Source organism: Cyprinodon variegatus, unplaced genomic scaffold (genome assembly GCF_000732505.1).
Source record: "Cyprinodon variegatus isolate N-32 unplaced genomic scaffold, C_variegatus-1.0 Scaffold5, whole genome shotgun sequence".
Classification (NCBI taxonomy): domain Eukaryota; kingdom Metazoa; phylum Chordata; class Actinopteri; order Cyprinodontiformes; family Cyprinodontidae; genus Cyprinodon; species Cyprinodon variegatus.
The window spans coordinates 685667-706276 of NW_015150458.1; the positions used below are offsets into that span (position 1 = coordinate 685667).

Consider the following 20610-nt stretch of genomic DNA (forward strand, 5'->3'; position numbering starts at 1 on the left):
CTATGACATTTTACCTTTACAGAGGTACCAAAAGTTTCTTCTTAAATCTAATAGCTGTGAGGCTATAAGTGATTTACTTTTGTGTGTTTTTGTCAGGCAGAAATTTATTTATAATTAATCAACCACAGTCTTAAGGATTCCAAGTCAATGGTAAAAAGACAAAAGAAAAAACAGAAACATATAAGATGCTCATTTTGACTAAAGTGCTGGAGTGTCTATCATAAGGCATCCATGAGGACCAAAACCCCTTATCAATGCTCAGCTTTATAAGATTTAAAGTCTGTAGCACAGTTCTAAATCAATATCAATAATAATAATTTAAAAAACTGTGATAGAAAAAAAACAATTTATTCCTTAATCCAAACATTTGGATTTTCCACAGTGTTCTTCGGTTTTAATAGGGTTGGTGGTTGATTTGGGTACACAGAAGTAGTTCCAGCTGATTCTGGGCATATATTCTTATGGAAAGCAGAGGTTTCAGCTGCTGCCTTCAGGATGATCAGTGTCTACTTCCCGGTTCATCCAGCTGTGGTCCACCGCTCTCCCCCTGGCTCTCCTGCTACGCAGCATTATGGTTCAACAAAGCTTCCACCTGCTGCTGGTCGTTGAATGGACTTGGACGAAAACTGGACTGAAGCCATGCACGGTACTAAAGACAGAAGAAGAAACAAGAAATAAAAACCCTCCTTACCCCAATTCAAACTTGTAGTGCACCAAAGATTCAAAAAAGTTCTGGTTTGTTGGATTTAAAAATCACTGTAGCCGGACATGTTTTTTTTTAAACACAAAAAAACAACATTCCTATAAACTATTAAAAGCCTCAAATGGAAGATGTCTGTGATGAGGTTACATAAACTTCTCAGTGAAACTGTAGTAGAACTTGTTACAGAGAAGTGTGAAAACCAAAAAAACAAGAGCATCGTAGTCGGCGGTAATACCTGCAGACATAACCACTATAATATGACTATCACTTATAATAGAGGAAACCTCGTTTTGAAAGTTAGTATGACTTTATATAGCTTTGGATTTTATTAGCTTTTAAAGAAAAGGTTTTTTTAACATCTAGAAAAGCAATAAAATAAGCTCTAATCTCTAAAATGGTTTCCATGAATCATGAACTGGCTCTGTGTCATACCAGAGCCTATGACAATAAACTGAAACGAAAGTCGTTGTGAAAGTAATATATTTATCTTCCTAAAATCGGTTCTCAAATTGTCCAAAAAGCCAAACAGCACATCACTGACTCATTACATTTACACAGCTGTAGAAATAATGAACTAAAAAGAGACGAAACCAAAGTAGAGATAAAATCTAGAAGAATTTACAAATGTAATTGTATATTCATAAAATACTTTCTAAATTCTGACAGAACCCACAAAGTACATTCATATCTTTCAGAGGTAAGGACTCTGCAGATCAGGACATTTCAAAGGTGGTTCATCTTAGGTTAACAGTTTATGTGGCACAATTCAAAGTCCAGCAGCTTCTGGAAAAAAATAAAAAAAACAGAAGCGTTTTTACAGTTTGTACATTTTTGCACAACACATCTATTTTGAACCTGCTGGAATTGTAGTCAAGCCTTTAAGTTGTAGGGAAGCGGCTGTTCCAACGGTTGCAGTTACAAATTCTCCCAAGTGGTGTTGATTATCAAGGGGGCGCGATTGTTGGGGCGGTAGGTTCACAAGCAAGTTTGATTGTGGCCCGTTTCTCAGAAATGTCCTGCTAACCAGTTAGCATCTTAGTATTAGTAGGTTCCCAATGGGAAATTCCATTGTGACCAAGCAGCACGAATTTGGTGACTTAACATCAACACTGTCAAGGAACGCTATGGACAGCGGAAACATGCAAGAGGAGGAGAGTTTTGTGTCGGAGGTCGTGAATGAGTCTACTCCGTCGTACATTTTTTATTTAGAGGAGGAAAGCGGGGATGAAGTTGTTCTGGAACAGGAAGCCAGGGTGGCAGAAGCCTGTTTGGCGTAGAAGGCTTACAGCCGTACATGTTTGAGCCCTTGCCTCGCAACTCTGCCAGTTTTGTTACCTCTACGTCTGTGGAAGACACAGGCGTCCATCACGGGGATCCCCGTGAACACAGGGACGTAATTCAATGGTAAAGTAAATGATTTTTATTTCTTATTTCAGCCGTTGCATAAATTAGCTGTGACATATGAATCAAGATGCTATGACTGAAAAAATTTGATTGACAGATGACCGTTGATATATGATTGGCCGAATTTAGGTGTACAAGCTGGCGTATAACTAACTGACCTGCATAGAATAATGACAACAAAAAAAACAACACAGATTTTAAGACTGGATTTTTTTTAATAGAAATTTTCTAACTTTTGGGACAATATGATCAAATAAAGATTACATTTATATACATGTTTAAGCCAGAATGATTTTAAATTTAGATATGACTTCCCTACAACTTTAAGTCTCTTTCCCCACTGAAAATACCAGGTTAAAGCAGGTTTTTCAAACATGGGTCGACTCCCTATCATTGGGCATTTTGCTTCCTTCCCAATGACAAAAAAAGCTGGGTCTATATCCCCCACTGGCAGCTGCGTGGCCTCCATGCCCCCACAGCTGCATGTCCGGTGACACCATTGTGACAACAACATTGATTATGTCACCAGTGACAGAAATCAGAAAAGTAAACAACGTAAAAAAAACATGTAAGGAAGCCACAAAGTAGTAAGTGTGCTTTATCGTTTCACTCTCATCTGTCCCAAACCCTCTTACCAGTGCTGCGCCATGTTTATCGAATGTAGACAGTTATTTCGGCTTGTTAGATCACACTGACTGGTGCAGAGTGTTGATGTCTGTATGTTGTGTTCAATGGTATCGTGTAATTCAGCGGATAGATCTGATGTTCTCAAAGAGCCGGTGTGATTTTAACGCGGGTCGCTTATCAAGTCGTTTGACCCGGTTTGACACGCGTCAGTGAGCTGTTCCCACTGCCACTAAAAGTTGATTGTGGAAAGGGGTATAAGAAGAATCAGCCAAAAATGAAATGACACTTAAAAAGGCGGTTGACCTCTGTGTGAGAGGGGTATTGGATGTCTTTTTTGTGGTTTCTTGATTAACTTAAATTCCCCATTTTTCCTTTTTTCTATTAAAATCAATAACTATTGGAGATGTAAATTAAGGAAGAGAGCCTCAAAGACTAAATACAGATTATTTTAAAAATGTGTGCAGACTTTGGTTTCTGGACCTTATATTATTTGAAAAGGTCCTAACAATAGCGGTTTTAGTTTAGTCTGGCATTGAAGACCAACAGGTCCAAGTAACGTTGATCTAAATCCATCGAGGGATTGCATTTTATTCTGAATTGAAGAATTACTAATATGCAGTATGTTTAAATAAATATTCATCCATCCATGAGCTGCTCAGTGATGCAGTGGGTAGCACTGCTGCTTTGCAGGATGCAGTTTGAATGTTCTCCCTGAGCATGCAGGCTTCCTCCCACAGTCCAAAAACATGACTGTTAGGTTAATTGGCTTCTCTAAATTCTCCTTAGGTGTGGGTGAATGGTTATTAATGGACTGGCGACCAGTCCAGGGTGTACTCCGCCTCTCGCCCGTTGACAGCTGGATATGGGCACCAGCACCCCTCACATGGGATAAAGCGTGACAGAAAATGGATGGATGAATTACATGCAATATGTTCAAATAAATGTGACAGGAAGTCTTACCGGTAATATAAATCAGTGCAAAAACACTGCACAAATGAAACGCTGTCCTTTTGAAAAAGAAATCTGTGAATATTAATATTTTTATAAAGATTGAGACTTTTTCAGTTACTAGATGATAATAAATAACATACGTCTGTATAACATATTATATTTCTGTACCTTTAAAATTTTATGGTTTTAAAAACTGATCAGGTTTCAAGGTCAAAACAGGCTCAACTATAATAATCCATTTACTTTACCAGTGTTTAGTGTTGCTGAGTTTTACAGCATATTTACAACTTTAAATACATAATTTACATTATTTATCTTAATCTCTTCATATGTTGCAAAGCTTTCATTTCTTTTTTTTTTTTACTTTCTCTCTGACACACGTGGGAAAATCACAGACAGAAAACGTATTTCCTCTTAAATCCTAGAAATCAGTGCAACGTCTCCAAACCCTGAGCAGATTTTTTTTTTGGTCATGCTATGTTGCAAGATGCTGACAGTAATATAACACGTGATGAGCCTTGCCCAGGCTAATGCAATCCAAGCAAACCCCCTGCAGTTCCCCTTCTCTTACACCGCTGTCGTGACACACACTGTGTGTCTTCAGCAAATGATCCAGATTTTAAATCAGCCAGCTGCTGCAGGCTTGATCAATTTAACACTGATCATATCACCCAAACTATACATTACTATAGATTAATAAGGAAATTAATATATTAATTTTAATATTAATATATTACTGATGGGACTCTTACTTTGAAACATTTTTTCACAATAACAGGTGACCTTCCAAAAGAATCAATATTCCTTTCATAGATATCTGTTTCATTGGTATCTTTGTGATGGCGCAACATAAATCACTTAGCAACTGTAAAGTGGAAGGAAACCGAATGGTGGTTTTTAACACTTTGTGCTAATAAAAATCTTAATAGTGTGGCAAGCACTAGCTTTTGAGCTTCCAAAAGTACTTTAAATACCCACCAATAACCGCATTGACTGTTTTCCCTCCAGGATAGACCGGTGTTCAGATCACGTTGTCCCTACATTAACTCTGACCTGTTCCACTGCGCTTACAGAAGAATAGATGGCCCACAGGATGATGCTGCTACCACTGTGTGTCATGGTGGTGAGACTGGTTTCAGTTTGATGCACAGAGTCAGTTTTCTACCACACAGTGTTTTGCTTACAAGCCAGATTTGTTTAATTTTGGTCTCATCTGACCAGACCACCTTCTGTCACATGGTTATTGTGAATTCTATTTGGCCTGCAGACTCTGCAAACAGGACTTCTTACGAAAAAAAAAAGAATTATTTCTTACTAAATGCAGTCCAGATTTGTGGGGTACAAAGTTAAGCATTGTCTAAAAAGCAGATTCTTAACCCTGAATTGTGCCGCTTATCCAGAGACTGTATAACACTGCTGAAAGCTGCTCTTAATATTGGTCTACTTGGGAGCCCTACCAGGCTGTGTCAAAAACCCTCCCTGTGTCTCATCTTCAAATTAACAAATAAAACAGAACTCTGTGAGATGTTCCTGTCCTCCAACTTCACCCCTATGCACTGCCTTTTCTGGTCCATCACATAAAAAACCCAATACATTGGAGTTTTTTTGGTTGTAATTTGAAAACATTTGAAAGAAAATTGAACACTTCTGCAAAGCATTATAAATACTAAATGCAAATGTGTTTGTAACAAAAATCCAAAGATGGAAAATAGTTTACGGAGCCTGGGAACTGACATGGGAAAAAGAAAAAAAAAAAATAATAATAAAACATGCCCACAAAACACTGATTCATTCTCTTGAAAAACTAATACTAATGCAAACTTTTTCTCATGATGTAATTATTTGTGGCCACAGCATAAGTGTATGGTGTGCATTAAATTCTAAAACAGTGATGCACCATTGTGTGCAGGCTATTCTGTAAAATAACATGAAATCATTTTAACTAAATTCTGAGCTTAGTGGGGGTAATTGTCGACCTCCAGAAGACCAAAAAAAAAAAAAGAAGCTTCGATATCTATGAAACAAAAGTAGCACACATTATGTTTTTTTTTTTTTTATAATAATTATTATTATTTACTTAATTTCTACAAATGACCATTTTAAATGCACAAACCTGCACTAATGGTGTCTCAGCTTCACACAGCTGAAGCTCCTCTTATTTGATGATGCATTCCAGGGTGTAAACACTGTGCATCTGAAATGCAGAGCAGTGAACTCCCCATGGTGCTGGCAGAAATCATCGGACACTGCACTCAGTCTGAATGCACCATTAGAGTGAACAACAAACCTCAAGTGGTCAGTTTGTTTCCACCTGCAGCGGCGCTTTACGCACTCAGGGTTTGTTTATGCTGCGTTGTAACACGATCCAGCTACTCATTCTTATCAGTCCCTTTCTGTTCTCCTACTTCTCTGTACTGTTACAGTTTGTAACCTTTGTCTTCACCATTCACAGCAGCAGCGATCTCTGGCTATGACTTGATCAGAGATAATTTCTCCTTGGCTGCGCAGGGAGCCTCATATCAACACATGGTGAAGGCTGACTGTGTGAGCAGATGCTTTGTGGTCTGGATGGATGTATATAGACTCCATTCTTTGCCTTTAACTGGTTCTATGTACCAGTAGTCTTTGATGGGCCACTCAGCAGGTGCTTGTGGAAGAAAATTTAGTCAGTGCGGCACCGGATGAACTTAAAGGGAAAAATGTATGACTTTAGACTCTAAATGTATATTTTTATATATCAATAAAAAAAAAAAATATATATATATATATATATATATATATATATATATATATATATATATATATATATATATATATACACACTATATATAGTTTCGTAAGACTGAAAGTACTGAATGCAATTTTTAAACAGGTCAAATGTCTGCATTTTTCCACTCCTGACTGATTAGACCTACAATAATCTTTGCAAACCTTTATTTTTGTTATTTTTGTTCAGGACATTTAAATTCCATTGCAGAACAGGATATTAGAATGACCTTCTTTCATCTGCAGAATATTGCAAAAATGAGAAATGGGATGATACTGAGAAACTAGTCCATGCATTTTTTTACTTCAACGCTGGACTATTGTAATTCTTTACTATCAGGAAGTCCACAGACTGTAGTTAAAAGCCTTTGATCCAAAATGCTGCAGCAAAAGTTCTGATGAAAATTAAAGAGAGAGATCATATCTCTCCTATCCTAGCTTCTCTTCATTGGCTTCCTGTTAAATCCAGAATGGAAGTTAAAATCCCTGTTCTCACATATAAAGCCTTAAAGTCGAAGGAGAGTCATATTTGAATGTCAAATCATTCTGGCTTAAACATATATATAAATGTATTCTTTATCACACCAAAATTTAGAAACTTCCTATTAAAAAAAATAAACAAACAGTCTTAAAATCTGTGTTGTTTTCTTTCCGTTATTTTATGCAGGCCAGTTAGTTATACGTCAGCTTGTACACCTAAATTCGGCCAATCATATATCAACGGTCATCTGTCAATCAAATTTTTTCAGTCATAGCATCTTGATTCATTTGTCGCAGCTAATATACACAACGGCTGAAATAAGAAATAAGAATCATTTGCTTCACCATTGAGTTACGTCCCTGTGTTCACGGGGATGGACATCTGTGTCTTCAGCAGGCGTAGAGCTAACAGAACTGGTTGCGTTGCGAGGCAAGGGTTCAAACATGTATGGCTGTAAGCCTTCTACACCAAACCAAGCTGCTGCCGCCCTGGTGTCCTCTTCCACAATAAATTCGTCCCCGTTTTCCTCCTCTAAATAAAAAATGCATGACAGAGGAGACTCATCTACGATCCTCCTCTTGCATGTTTCGGCTGTCCATAGCGTTCCTTGCAGAAATCTCATGTAACAAAGTACAAATACTTCGTTACTGTACTTAAGTAAACTTTTTAGGTATCTATACTTTACTCCATTACTTATTTTTCTTCCTACTTCTGACTTCTACTCATTACATTTTCACACAAGTATCTGTACTTTCTATTCCTTACATTTTTTTTAAAGAACGTTACTCGTTACTCTTGGCTTCTGTTTAATGTTTATACATATTTATTTCATGTCATGTGCGCCATCCAATGCAGATCATTGGTGCCATCCACATCTAGTGAAAACTAGTGTAATTGGATAAGTCATAACGCAAACACTCATTGGTTAGCTGAAGGAAATCATCAGAAGCAAGCAGGTGTTCTTCAAACTGCAAACGTGAATTGTCTATGCCATGCTACAATGTTGGATTCAGAAACATATGTTGACATTTCTGAAAGGTCGGACACAGGCGAGAACGTATCGAGAGATGGAGGCGGAAACCAACAAGACCTCCCTCATCCTTGGCCCTATCTCAAAGAATTTTTCGAAATGGTTGAAAAATTGAGCTTTTAAATCATATAGTGGCATCTGGCTGTTTTATACTATATACTGACTTTTATACTTTAAGAAGTTTTTGGAGTACTTTTTCCACTTTTACCAGAGTGTTTTTAAACTGCAGTATCTATACTTCTACTTAAGTAACAAAAGTGTTTACTTTTGACACCACTGGTTCCTTGACAGTGTTGTTGCTAAGTGCTACTTGGTCTCAATGTAATTTCCCATTGGGAACCTACTAGCACTAAATTGCAAACTGGTTAGCAAGATGCTTCCGAGACACCGGCCACAACCAAACATGTTTGTGAACCTTTTATTAACAACAATCCCGCCCCCTTGATAATCGACAAATCACATTCGCTTTATTCACTCGTGTAAAGCTGGGCACCACTCAGGAGGAGCTGGAACAGCCGTTTTCCCTACGACTTTAAATGGCCAAGCTCCATCTTACATCAGAGAGATGATTGTTCCTTTGCTCTTAATCTGCAGGTTTATCAGTGGTTCCTAGAATTTCTAAAAGTAGAATGGGAGGCAGATCTTTTAATTATCAGGATCCTCTACTGTGGAACAACTACCACTTTTAGTCTGTGAAGCAAACACCCCGTGTACTTTTAAGGGTAGGCTTAAAACTTTCCTTTTTGATAAAGCTTCTAGTTAGAGTGGTTCAGGTTATCGTGAGCTATCTCTATAGTTATGCTGCTATAGGCTTAGATTGCTGGAGCACATAGAGACAATTTAATAACATTCCACTTCATTCTATTGCTTTTCTCTAGTTCTGGAGTATTTTTTAGTACAACCCCAACTTTATGTTCTCTGCTTTTTCTTGTCATAATAGCTTAATCTCTTTTGTTCCTTTTTGTCTGTGACACCATTCTGGAAAGAAATATCAGGTGTCCATACCATCAACACCTTCAGTTGTAGATGATAGAGTTAGGCTGTTTTTTTAGTGTTAAGTCCCATTTCTGTCCTACACACAATTTTTTACTGTGACTAATTGTATTTGCTCTCTTTCCTCCCTTTGACATAAAAGCTGTATAAAAGCTTGTCTGTTTAACCGTTTCTTTCCTAGACAGTCAACTGAGGAGCAATTTTACTGTTACCTTTCCTAATATGGAGAGGATGTATGGATCATTGCCATCATATTCCTTTTGTGTGTCTGCTTCTCTCTCTGTGAAGCCCAGTTCTTGGCAGATGGCCAAGAGTTTTTCCACTCTACTATTGTTGCATGCATACTAAAAAAATGCAAACCAATATCTACTGTCGCTACAAGCTAATTGTGGAGGTGGTTGTCCTGCAAGTCAATGACTTGATGCAATCGGCTAGTTTTTCTTAGTAAAAATTTTTAGCCGCCTGACTGTACAAACTGACAGAACTGCCTTTTTAAAGTCCCTTAAGATGATAAATAAATAAACTGAAAAATATATATATCTAACCGTTACTGTTTACAGTGAAACAAACCATAGTTGCTTGTTGTCCTCTGCAAGAAACAGAAAAATAAACTGCTTTGAGGGACGGTTCTAAGCATATGTGAGATGCTGCGATTAACAGTTGACTGGTTAACCACAGTCTGCATGTGCACTGTTACGGCTGGATGTGTCACATCCTGTCCCTCCTCGAATGGTGAATCACAATTAATGCATACAACCATCTACAGGGACCTACTTGCTGCCATGTTTAAGAGAATCTACAATATTTCCCCTTATGATCCAGAATACCTGCAGCTTCAATACTCACAAGTCAGTTTTTCTACTTTCTGTTTCTGCATTCATCATGTTTACCTCAGAGACTTGTGTATTCTGGTATTCCTGCAGCTGCTGCTGGAAGCCATAGTTTGGACCGACAATGGAGCGAACAGCCATGACAGCAGTCAAGCACTCCTCCCAGTTGTAGTGGGTCACGGTCATCAGGTAGGCCACAACAATGGTGGTGCTGCGTGAAACACCTGCAAGGCTACAGTGACATTGCAATGTAATATAGCAATCTGGTAACATTCAAATAATAACAAAAATATTCTAAGCATATTGGAGACCATGCTCTCTGGTATATTGATAATTACAAGGAGTCATCATGAGCATCCAGGTCACAGGGTTTCATTGATGAATTTTTACTGCTTCAATAACAAAAAGGATCTGGATGATCTGGAATCATCATCACAGAACCAACTATTTAAATAAGACATTTAAAAAAAGAATTGGGTCCATTATAGAGTTTATCACATCCAGTTTGCCACGTAGTTTTGTGTACAGGCTCAAATATATACATGCTTGTTAATACATGATTAAAAATCTTTTTGGCAGCATTCATAGAGTAGATTTAAAAGAAATTAGTTTCCCGTTTCTGTTTCAACGTGATCCAATCACCGTCCAGCTTGTGACACCTAGCATTGCCCACACAGGTGAAAAAAGTCTCAGCATGATGCTACCACCACCATGCTTAGAAAGTGGGGACTCCTTGAAAAAGTGTTGTGGATTAACATATTAATAGCCATCTCCATGAGGCCTTTTAATTAATTTTCCTTCAGCATATTTATTCAAACTGATGAAGTTCACACAAGAAAGATACTTCACAAGCAAAACAGATCTTTATTCATTTATGCAAATTATTCAGTACAAAGGAGCAGCTAACAGACAAATCAGTTCCAAATTATTTCTAGAATGAATATTAAACTCAAACTCAGAGATGAGTGTCAATGATAAAGGCCATCTATCAAAGAAGCCAAGCAACTTGGATCAAGTCAGTTTCTTTGTAAAACCCCTCTGAGAACAAGGCATGTTTCAGCAGTGGAGAGAAACATGAAGAAGCCTTAAAAATATTCAGGGTCATTGTAAAGACTTCTCTGCATCAACCTACTGAGGGCTGAAGCACTTAGAGCTGAGACTATCGTGGAATCACAGCTGCCCTGCTCTAAAGCACAGTGAAGCAACGTAATGGGCTGACCCGTCCAATTTAAGCTAAAAGATAAACTTACAAATGTAGTGAGAATTGTGCTGGATGGCAAAGTTATGGTGTTTGAACTGGGGAGGGATCTCAACATGCTTCTGAAGAGATGAAGCAGCCTTTTATAAAGTGACAGAAATCACCCAAACCTCATCTCCACTGATAATTTGCAGACTATGTTTTTACGATGGATCTGAGACAGGAATATTCTAATGATCCTCATGCATTCTGCCAAGAAGAGGTCAAACATCCAGGAGGATATCTGCCAGTAGCTCTTGATAGTTGCTAATTCATCAAAGGATAGTTAATATTCCTATATATATTATTGGGGGCATATTTATACGTTTGAACCTGTACATATCGTGTGGATAAGGATGCACCAACAAATAATCATAAATGTATGCACACAATTCTTGTTTTAAATTAAAGTTTCATGATAATGAAGAGGACAAAATAATATGGACTTTCATGCTCATTAGGGTGCAGGTAAGCTGCAGACCCAAAGAGCATAAAACTTATTAAAAACCCCTTATGAAGAAAAGATACTCTCTATAACATCATTTAGAACTCGACACCCTGAGCTGCTACAAAGAAGCTGGTCGCCAACCTACCAATGAACCAAACAAGCTCCACCGTTGAGGCGACACTCGTGGATAAAGCCGATACACTCTTTGAAATACTGCAATCTGGAAAGGAACACATGAACCACGTTGGCCAGAGGAAAAGAACAGATTGTGCAACATGCAGTACATGCAAACATGTCTGAAATAAGAAAACAAACACAAACTGTTATTCAGGAATGCAGGCTGTGGAGTTGAAGAGGGGTTACAATAAATGGGATCTGAGAAAAGACACCTTGAACTGAAACTCTAGTGAAAGGCCAAAACAATGAGCTTCCAATACGTTTTACAAATTGTGATTGGGTCTGTAGAAACTGCAAATACACAAAGTGGTTTACAGAGAAGCCTATGGTGGTTTTAATAGATTTCAATCGTTCTGAAGAAATTGCTAGGGGTTTATTTGTTTAAAAAAAAAAATCTTTCTACCACTCTACTCATGTCATGCAAGCAACCTGGTGAGTGTGCTTACAGAGTTTGTGATAAAGCAGGCTACAACCAGCTTTTTGGTAAATGCATCACTTTAAGGTTTGATACAAAGACAACAAAATAAAGCTCCTGTTGCTCAGACATCTTGCATACTAACAGTCTGCAAACAATGACATCCTTTCGTTTTTGCAAGACGTGCGTGGCTGATAACAGCGTCTCTAGGGGAGCAGATGTTGGTTACTCAACAGGAGACTCGGTAACAGACTGGAGCCAAAATAGACTGACTGGCGCTTTTTTTTTCCTCCTTGAGATCCCAACTCTTCTTTAAAATGTCTCCCTCAGCACTTCGCTCAGTCCTCCTAGCACAAAAGTTTCCGGCGGTCTTGTTCCATGTGCAGAAAACTACCTTGTGACAGAAGTTTGAGGTTTTAAGAAGACAGAATATAAAGCTTGAACCAGCAGAAGCTGCTGTATTTTTTAAATTCAAAATGAGCTTCTGCAAATATGCGGTATGTTTGGTATATTATATGCTGATTTTCTTGTTTTTTTTTTCCTTAATTGACAAAAGTTTGCTCAGTTCCAGCACCACTTTGGACCTGTGGACACCAGTGCATTATTGCAAATTTAGAAATACTGACAAAAATTTGTCATCGTCCTCTTGATGTATTAATTTGTTCATTAAAACAAAATGCTTATGAAAAGCAAATGAGTTTCCAACACCCAATGAGACGGATTAACAGCAGCCTAGCATTCACATACAGTAAGAAGCCCGTCAGACCAGTAATGCTGTTCTCTGTCATGTACCAATCGTATAAGAAGGGCCTTTAGGTCTGACCATAGAGGCCCCAGGGTGATGGTGAGGGTAGCAGGACGGCGGTTGGCCTCACCCTCTCCTCCTCAGTCAGACCAGTGATTGTGACAGAGAGGGCTTATTATAAAGGCCTGGGTGGTCGAAGCAAACAGCCAGATGTCACTGGGAGGTTTCCTTCCTCTGCAGCCGGAGGGAACGACGCCTGATTGCGACAGCAGAGGTCAGACACCCCCACCGCACCTCACCACACCCCAACCCAATCAAGAACAGCCAAACAGCCACCACAGTCAAAATCTCATTAGGTGTTTCACCAAAAACAAGTTCCTCTTCAGCGCCTATTTAACGTTGGTAACTGAACCGACTGATGATTAAAAGAGATAAAACTCAAGACTATTTTTTTTTTTTTTATAACTGTCTGGGATTCATATGTTATAACTCTTCAGAAATGTCATCAGCCTATTTTTGATGAAACAAATCTGTGATCGGTGCTCTAAATGGAGAACACAGAGATATGCATTTCTCAAACTCCAAAGTGGCTCTCCAATGAGTTACCAATGTTTTTAACAACAAAGATGGCTCATTTATGCTCCAACTACAACCAAGTAAACTGGGTTTCCTTTCCACTTGCATGCGGCTTGTAATCAGAAAAAACAGTATCATATGAAGTCACAGACCTTGTAGAAAGGTATTGACTATGACTAACGTGTTGTGGTAGCAGTCAGTGCTCAGAGTGATGGTGCAGCTCATAGCTGTCAACACCCAGCCTGTCAACCATAACAATGGAAGCCTCAGCACTTCATCGGCCTCCAGAAAACATAAACATAGCTGACATAACGTGTGGTTAGTTTAACTGTTACTAGAGAAGCAAAGTTTTCCTTTCTAGACTCTTACTTCTCAGGGAGGGGAGCCTGATTTGGCCCCATGACCCTTTTTTATTGCCATTTTTCATTTGAGAATATTACAGGTACATCTTACACTTAGACAAATTAATCTTAATTAAATGCAGATTGTAACTGTATATTAAAAAAACCTTTTAATAATAAAAACCTTTGAGCAGGTATTTAACCTGCTTTTACCACATTTCAGCACTGACAATTTTTTTTTATTTGCTGAACATTATTCCCTTCTAAGAATTAAGGGTTATGTGTTCATGAGCTCCAAGGAGAAAATTATCATTATTAGAACTGAAGGCTTTAAGTGGTACCCGTAGCCATTCTTAGCAGCAGTCTTAGCAGAGCCGCCCTGACTTCTACTCGCCAGGTATCTCCTTCAGCACAGCTTTACTGAGGGAAGTAGGGCTGAAACAATTAATCACGATGAATCCTTATTGAAATGATCGTCATTTAGTAATCAATTAATCATTAGCTGGAGTATAGAGACTCTAAAACTTCACTTGCCCACATCTCTATGCTCCTTGGTGCCCCCCACAGGCCACCATGAGGGAGAAGACCAAATGTCTTGTACGGCTCCACAGGGTTCCACGGCCGGAATGAAAACCAAACTGTTCTTCCTGAAGTTAAGGTTAAACGTTTAGCCCAACTCTTCTGACTAGAAACCTGCCATAGACTGTCCCAGAGAGCTAAGTAGTGTAATCCCCCTGTAGCTACATTACATCATTAAATCGGTTCCCAGTCTCTCAGAAAAAAAGATGTTTAAATATTTCTGCTGGTCTATAAATCATTTAAGTACATTACTGACTTCATGTCAAAGTATAAACCACCTAGTCTACTCAAACTCCAGTCAAGAAGCAGTATCTAGTTCTTTAACCTCACTTAAAATCCAAGGAGAGTGTGAAAGTCAACATTATTGGCCGTCTCTCAGGTGGGAAATTCTTGAATCTCCTTTAGAAATATGGGCATAGGTCATCGGATTAAAAGTAAATCTCATTTTTGATTCCCCTAAACACCATTTTTGAGGATTAAGCAGGAAAAAAAAACATTCAAAGAAAATAGTCAACGACAGATGCTTAGTTATAAAAAAACTACATTCTTGTTGGTAGTACAAGGAGGAAAACTGGAGATGATGTTAGGAAAATTGGAATTATATATTATGAAAAACTAGTCTGTTTATGGTATTTTACTAAATTTGTTTTCATTTTTGAATTGCATCCTTTACGTCTCCATCGTTGATCCCACAGGCCTCAGTTAGTATGCTAACATTGGAGAAAGTAAACTTAGAAAAAAGCTGATAGTTTTATTTTACTTACATTAGAGATTAGATTAGATTAGATTAGATGAGCTTTATTGATCTCACAGCGGAGAAATTCACTGGTCACATATTGGCATTGTAATTAAAGAAGGTGCAGACAAGGAGGAAAAGGTGCATTAAGAATAAACAAGCAAGCACTGTATATACAGTATATAAAAAATAAATAAGGGCTAAGGTGCAAGTGTACTTGTATCACACACAATGAAAAACTAAATAAAAATAAGAAATAAAAAAACAAAAAAGTACAAGGGAGTAACACAGAGATTTGAGGTGTCATATGTACAATCAGGATGGCTTATATGTGGATTGACTTTTACATTAAAGTGACTATTCTATTCCAAAAGGATTCTGAGATGACACCCCTTCTCTTCAGAAATTATACGGTAATGCATTTTATCTTTGGAAAACTTTTAAACTTTTTTTTTTTTTGGATAAACAATCACAAGTTTGAGATGTTTCATAAAAACCGAGAGCATCAAGCTTAGAGAAAAAGTTTCACCAAGTTTATTTAAATCAAACTTAACTCAAATAGAAAAAAATAAATAATATCAAGAGTAGAAAACAATACCAGCCGGGGTCTAGAAATGAACCAGACTGAAATTCTGCCTTTAGATTTTAGAAGACATCACATAAATGAATATCCACAGATCTGAGAAAACTAGAGAAACACGAAAATGTGGGTCATAGATGGGAGACTGAAAGTGAAAAACTGGTTCAACCTATTAATGATGATGTCATCTTTTAGTATGGCTGGGCAATACAATGATTTTATCACATAATCAAAGGTTCTATTTATGAAGATTTTATCTCTGGAAAATCTTTTTTTTCCCTGAATTTTTGAAATTCTTGAGCTTCCATAGTTCAAGGTGATATCAGTTTGTCATGCAACAGGCTGCAGACATCTTGCATCTTATGTTTTCCTTGTTTACAATGGAAAGGCCTGCCAGTTGTTTTACTATCATGCTTCACAGCTGAACTTTGAATCAGTTCAACTTGCAGAAGGGATACTTAAATTAAAAGCTAGTTTTTGAAAATTATTTTGGTAATTTTTTGTTTTTAACAATAAAATAATAAATACCAAATCGATAAATGGGATTTAGTACGAAAAAAAATTCAGAGATTTCATTTTTTAACCATATTGCCTCCTTCTGCTGCTACTTTTACTCAGGTTTTGTTAAATAAACAAACAAGGCCCTGCAAAGCTGTATGTCACGCACAATGTTCATCTACACATGGATTTGCTGCATCTTAAAGGTTTTGTTTCAAATGTATCATATGTCAAACTGTGCCACAAGAAGTAAAAAAAAAAAAAAACCTTATGGTGAGTTTTTCTTTTACTTTGACCCTTATTATATTAACCAAGCAAGTATTAGCAGTAAATAAAGATTAAAAACTAAAAATAATTAATGATAACATAAATATGAATAAGGCAAATCGTTTACTCACAGGTTCTGACTGGAAGCATCATCTGCATGAATACAAAGGTACTTCATGTCCTGTAAATAAAGGATAAAAGCAGTTAGTTGCAGTTTTCTGATTGTGAGTATAGCTGATTTACAGTTCTGTTTAATGTGACGTACTGTAAGTTATACATCATAAACTTTTAAATCTGTGTCAACTAAACTAGCAGCAAAGTATTTGACATTAACTCCTTTTGCCATCACACAATAGTTTCTGTTACAGAGGTGTTACAAGGACCAAAGATCCCTTGCTCCCCCTACTGGTTAACAGATTGAACTGCGCTTAGAGGCACAGCCTACAGCAATTCTAGATCAAAATTTCCACAGGAAACACTGGTTTGATGAATCAAAAAATATACCACAAAACAGACCAAAATGGCTGGTTTCTTCACTAACCTCATATACTGGCTTAGCGTTGTTGTACACAGAAAGGATGTGGGTGATTCCATTTTTGGAGAGACCTCCTCTGTTCTCTGAATCTGTGGCAAGAAAATAAGAAACATCACTCAGGTATTTGTTTATATTTTTGCATTATTATTGTCAGCTAAAAAGTCAAGTTATTCTTTTGGGAAAATTCACATACAGACAATTTTTCACTAAAGAAATGAAACATTATAAGGATTAAATTCTATCCAACTCGACAGTTTGAATGTAAAACGTTTACAAATGTTTGAGGAAAATATGTCTGTGGAAATGTATCTCTTGCTGATTTAACACAGCTTCCCCCATTCATGGAAGTTTGCACAAATTTAATAAAAGGAATCAGGAACCTCACAGTGGTCATATTTATTATATAGGATGCAGATCATATTAGATGTTTGCTAAAAAACAGAACAAAAAAAAAATCTGGTCATTATAAGTAATTACAAGAAAAAAATCAGTTGCTCTATTTAAGGCTGACATAAAATGATTTGTTTTTATGCGAATAAATGATAAAACACATAAAATAATGCTATAGGTCACAACAACTAGTGTCTGAGTTTAACTATAGATAACATTTCATGTCCTTTCTTCATCCTGAGTCCTCAAGTCTAGGAAATTTACAGTATCAACAAAAAAGTACCATTGGTTTAGATTTATTATTAGTTGTGCAAGTGAAAAAATAGAAAGATAAAAAAGCAAAACTGTTGTTCCAGCACAGAATGATTGTATAACAGTTTATGCAGAAATGGAATGAATCAACATTGTGTATAATTATCAAATAAAAAGATAGTTAGATTTGAAAAACACTGAATAAAGTAAAATGCATTAATGCTATACAAATACACCAAATGTTAAAGGTTCTTATGAAAAAGAGCTAAACGTCACTTAAAGCAGGCACAAAGTCTGAAATAAGTTTTGCATAAGTATCAGACAAGTTTTTTTTTTTCCTTCTTAAGCTTTGCTGTATTATCAGAAAAAAAACACCTTTTTTAGCAGATAGTTAAGTGATCTGCTTAGAGTCTGATAAATAGTGATCTACAGATAACGATCTATAACGGGGTCACCAACGAGGTGTCTGCGGGCACCACTGGGGCACCAAGGGCCCTCAAGGTCCATATGGGGAGCCCTCAGCATCTTCTGAAAACAGCACAACTCACCAGTGAGGTTTAAATTTGGATTGTAATCTGTTGCTATTCTGTTTTAATCACCTTTGCATTTATAAAGATTTCAAAATGGAAATGTTTGAAAGAAAATTAGCAATTAAAAATGTGTTTATTATGCAGGAAGTTTTAGGTGAACGCTGTCCATTCATAGGTCAGTGTTGGTAGCTCTCAGTACCCAGAAGGTATCTCTAAGACTTAAAAAGGTTGGTGACCCCTGATCTATAGATAATGATCTATAGATAATGATATATAGAAAATGATCTATAGATAGTGATCTATCAAATTGCGAGTAGAATTACTGTGTTTTGAATGAACATTTGTCCCAAGAAGACAGTCACTACTAATGAAAACTAAGCTGGCTGTACTCACTGCAGAGCTGTTTTACGTAAGGAGTTAGTTTTATAGATGTCCGAGCTATTACTCTCAGACAACATTTCTTTGACTTCCAGGCAGCTCCTCACTGGATAAATCTTTATCAAATCTTCACCTCAGGAGTTTACATGTAGAATATCAGTGCTTTCTTTTCTGGGCATTGTGCTTCACCTCCATACCCAAGTTTATTTTCCTAAACATAATATCTTTAGTAGCTGGCAACATTCAGCTTCATCCTTCTTTTAACCATTTCTTAATCTCAGACAATAAATAGATATCACTATTGTGATATGCATGCCTGAACACAGATGTGAGGGAAAACATAAAACAAAACAGCAAAAAAAAGGAAGATATCTTCCTTATGGCTCAATTTCTTACACATAATAGAACTGGCCTGGAGCAGTACGGCTTAAAGCTCTCACTGAGACAAATCTGAGTTTAAATTATCTGCTGTGATCATTTTCTCCTGTCAGCTGGTCTAACTTTAGCTGTGATGCTTCTGCCATCATGTGGATGGAGCTAAAATTAGTGCAAATGCCAGTTTGGATGGGAAGGGGGTGCGTGTCCAGCCAAACCAGCTACCATAAACCTCACATGGTTACTGATTCTTATTGCAGTCTTTTTAGCAACTCTTTATAGATGACACTTTGCTTCTCAATGAAACAAACAGAATCTATTTGTGACGTTAGTCAAAAAATAAAAGTCAACAACACTCAGTAATTGAAAATCATTATAATCAATGTCTAGCATGACTTGTCTTTTAGGCATTTACCAAGAAATTAAAGCAGGATACATTTTCTAAAACATGTTCATCTTACCTCTTATGTTGCCCAGGTAGAGCCCGTCAACAACCTGTGAAGCAAAAGTCACAGACATTAAAATTATTCATTAATCCTTTGCAACTCAAGAAAACCAGATCTCTGCTCATTCCGGCTCACCCAGCTTGGCTTTAAGGCAACTTAGCAAATGTCCTTTACAGCCATACAAGGATTGAAGGAGCCATGCAGGACAAACTTACATCAACTTTGACATCATCTTAGCAGCACTAATAAGGCACTTTTTCCACTTTCTGTGACATCATGTAAAATATCACGTTCTAATGAAGTTCACGTAATTCCTAATACAGGACATGTATGTATTTTTTTTTTAAGTAAAAAAATATTTCCCAACAGTAAGCAAAAAAAATGGTAAACATTGTGGTTAGCATATATTAGCAGATGTATGGAACTAACTATTATATATTTATTAACATCTATTTAGGTGACTTTTTGGAAAAATAATAATACTACCTTTGTTGTTTTAATGGTATTTTTTTAACATGCTGAGCTATTTAGAGATCAAGTAAAACACTGAGCAGTGTATACCTTCAAAGGAAAGCATTATTCTGCTCCAACTTGAATTCTTCACCTACAATAAGGATTGGTTTCATTCCTTCTTGTTGAAATAAAGCTATTTATTTGAATCACTTTAAAATTTGAATTGTAGTCTTTCAAATACATTATTTTGAATTAAGCCTATTAATTTCAATGAGTGAGTGAATTCAATGAACACTAAGCCTTTTAAATCCTAAATATTTTACACTCTTAATAAAAATATTTTTTGCTGACTAAATTTTATTTAACTCCAATAAAAATATATTTATAAGTGGTGGTTACTTAAGTAAAATCTGAATACTTAACTCCCTTCTACAGAAGAGAATTAGGGCCACTGGGGGGAGAAAAAAAAGTTAACTGACTTTTTTCTAAGAATTCTGCCTTTTTTCTAAGAATTCTGACTTTTTTTTCCCCATATTGAACTGAAATAAAATGTAAAATCTGTTAACTTTTAATATTAGGAAAAAAAATCAGAATTTTGAGAAAAAAGGTCAGAATTTAGAGGAGGAAAAAAAGCCAGAATTTTGAGGGGGAAAAAAAAGATAGAATTTTGAGGAGAAAAATAAGCCAGAATTTTGAGGGGGAAAAAGCCAGAATTTTGAGGGGGAAAAAAGCTAGAATTTTGAGGGGGAAAAAAGCTAGAATTTTGAGGGGAAAAAAGCCAGAATTTTGAGGGGAAAAAAGCCAGAATTTTGAGGGGAAAAAAGCCAGAATTTTGAGGGGAAAAAAGCCAGAATGTCGAGGGGGAAA

The 20610-nt window shown here is 36.9% G+C and overlaps 1 protein-coding gene across 2 annotated transcripts in view; it reads right to left on the bottom strand.

Annotated features, from left to right (window-relative positions):
• LOC107084082 (dual specificity protein phosphatase 22-A-like) overlaps positions 1 to 20610 on the bottom strand; it is a 21518-nt gene continuing 908 nt past the window's right edge. Inside the window, exons 2-8 of one of the 2 annotated variants that reach the window (XM_015373764.1) lie at positions 19306 to 19339; positions 17321 to 17350; positions 16926 to 17012; positions 16516 to 16565; positions 11616 to 11690; positions 9846 to 10017; positions 1 to 649 (exon numbers count right to left, since the gene is read on the bottom strand). In XM_015373764.1, coding sequence (XP_015229250.1) covers positions 560 to 649; positions 9846 to 10017; positions 11616 to 11690; positions 16516 to 16565; positions 16926 to 17012; positions 17321 to 17338 — 492 coding nt within the window. In that variant the 5' untranslated portion in view covers positions 17339 to 17350; positions 19306 to 19339 and the 3' untranslated portion in view covers positions 1 to 559. The remainder of the gene's footprint in view (positions 650 to 9845; positions 10018 to 11615; positions 11691 to 16515; positions 16566 to 16925; positions 17013 to 17320; positions 17351 to 19305; positions 19340 to 20610) is intronic. The other variant, XM_015373755.1, reaches the window with a different exon arrangement.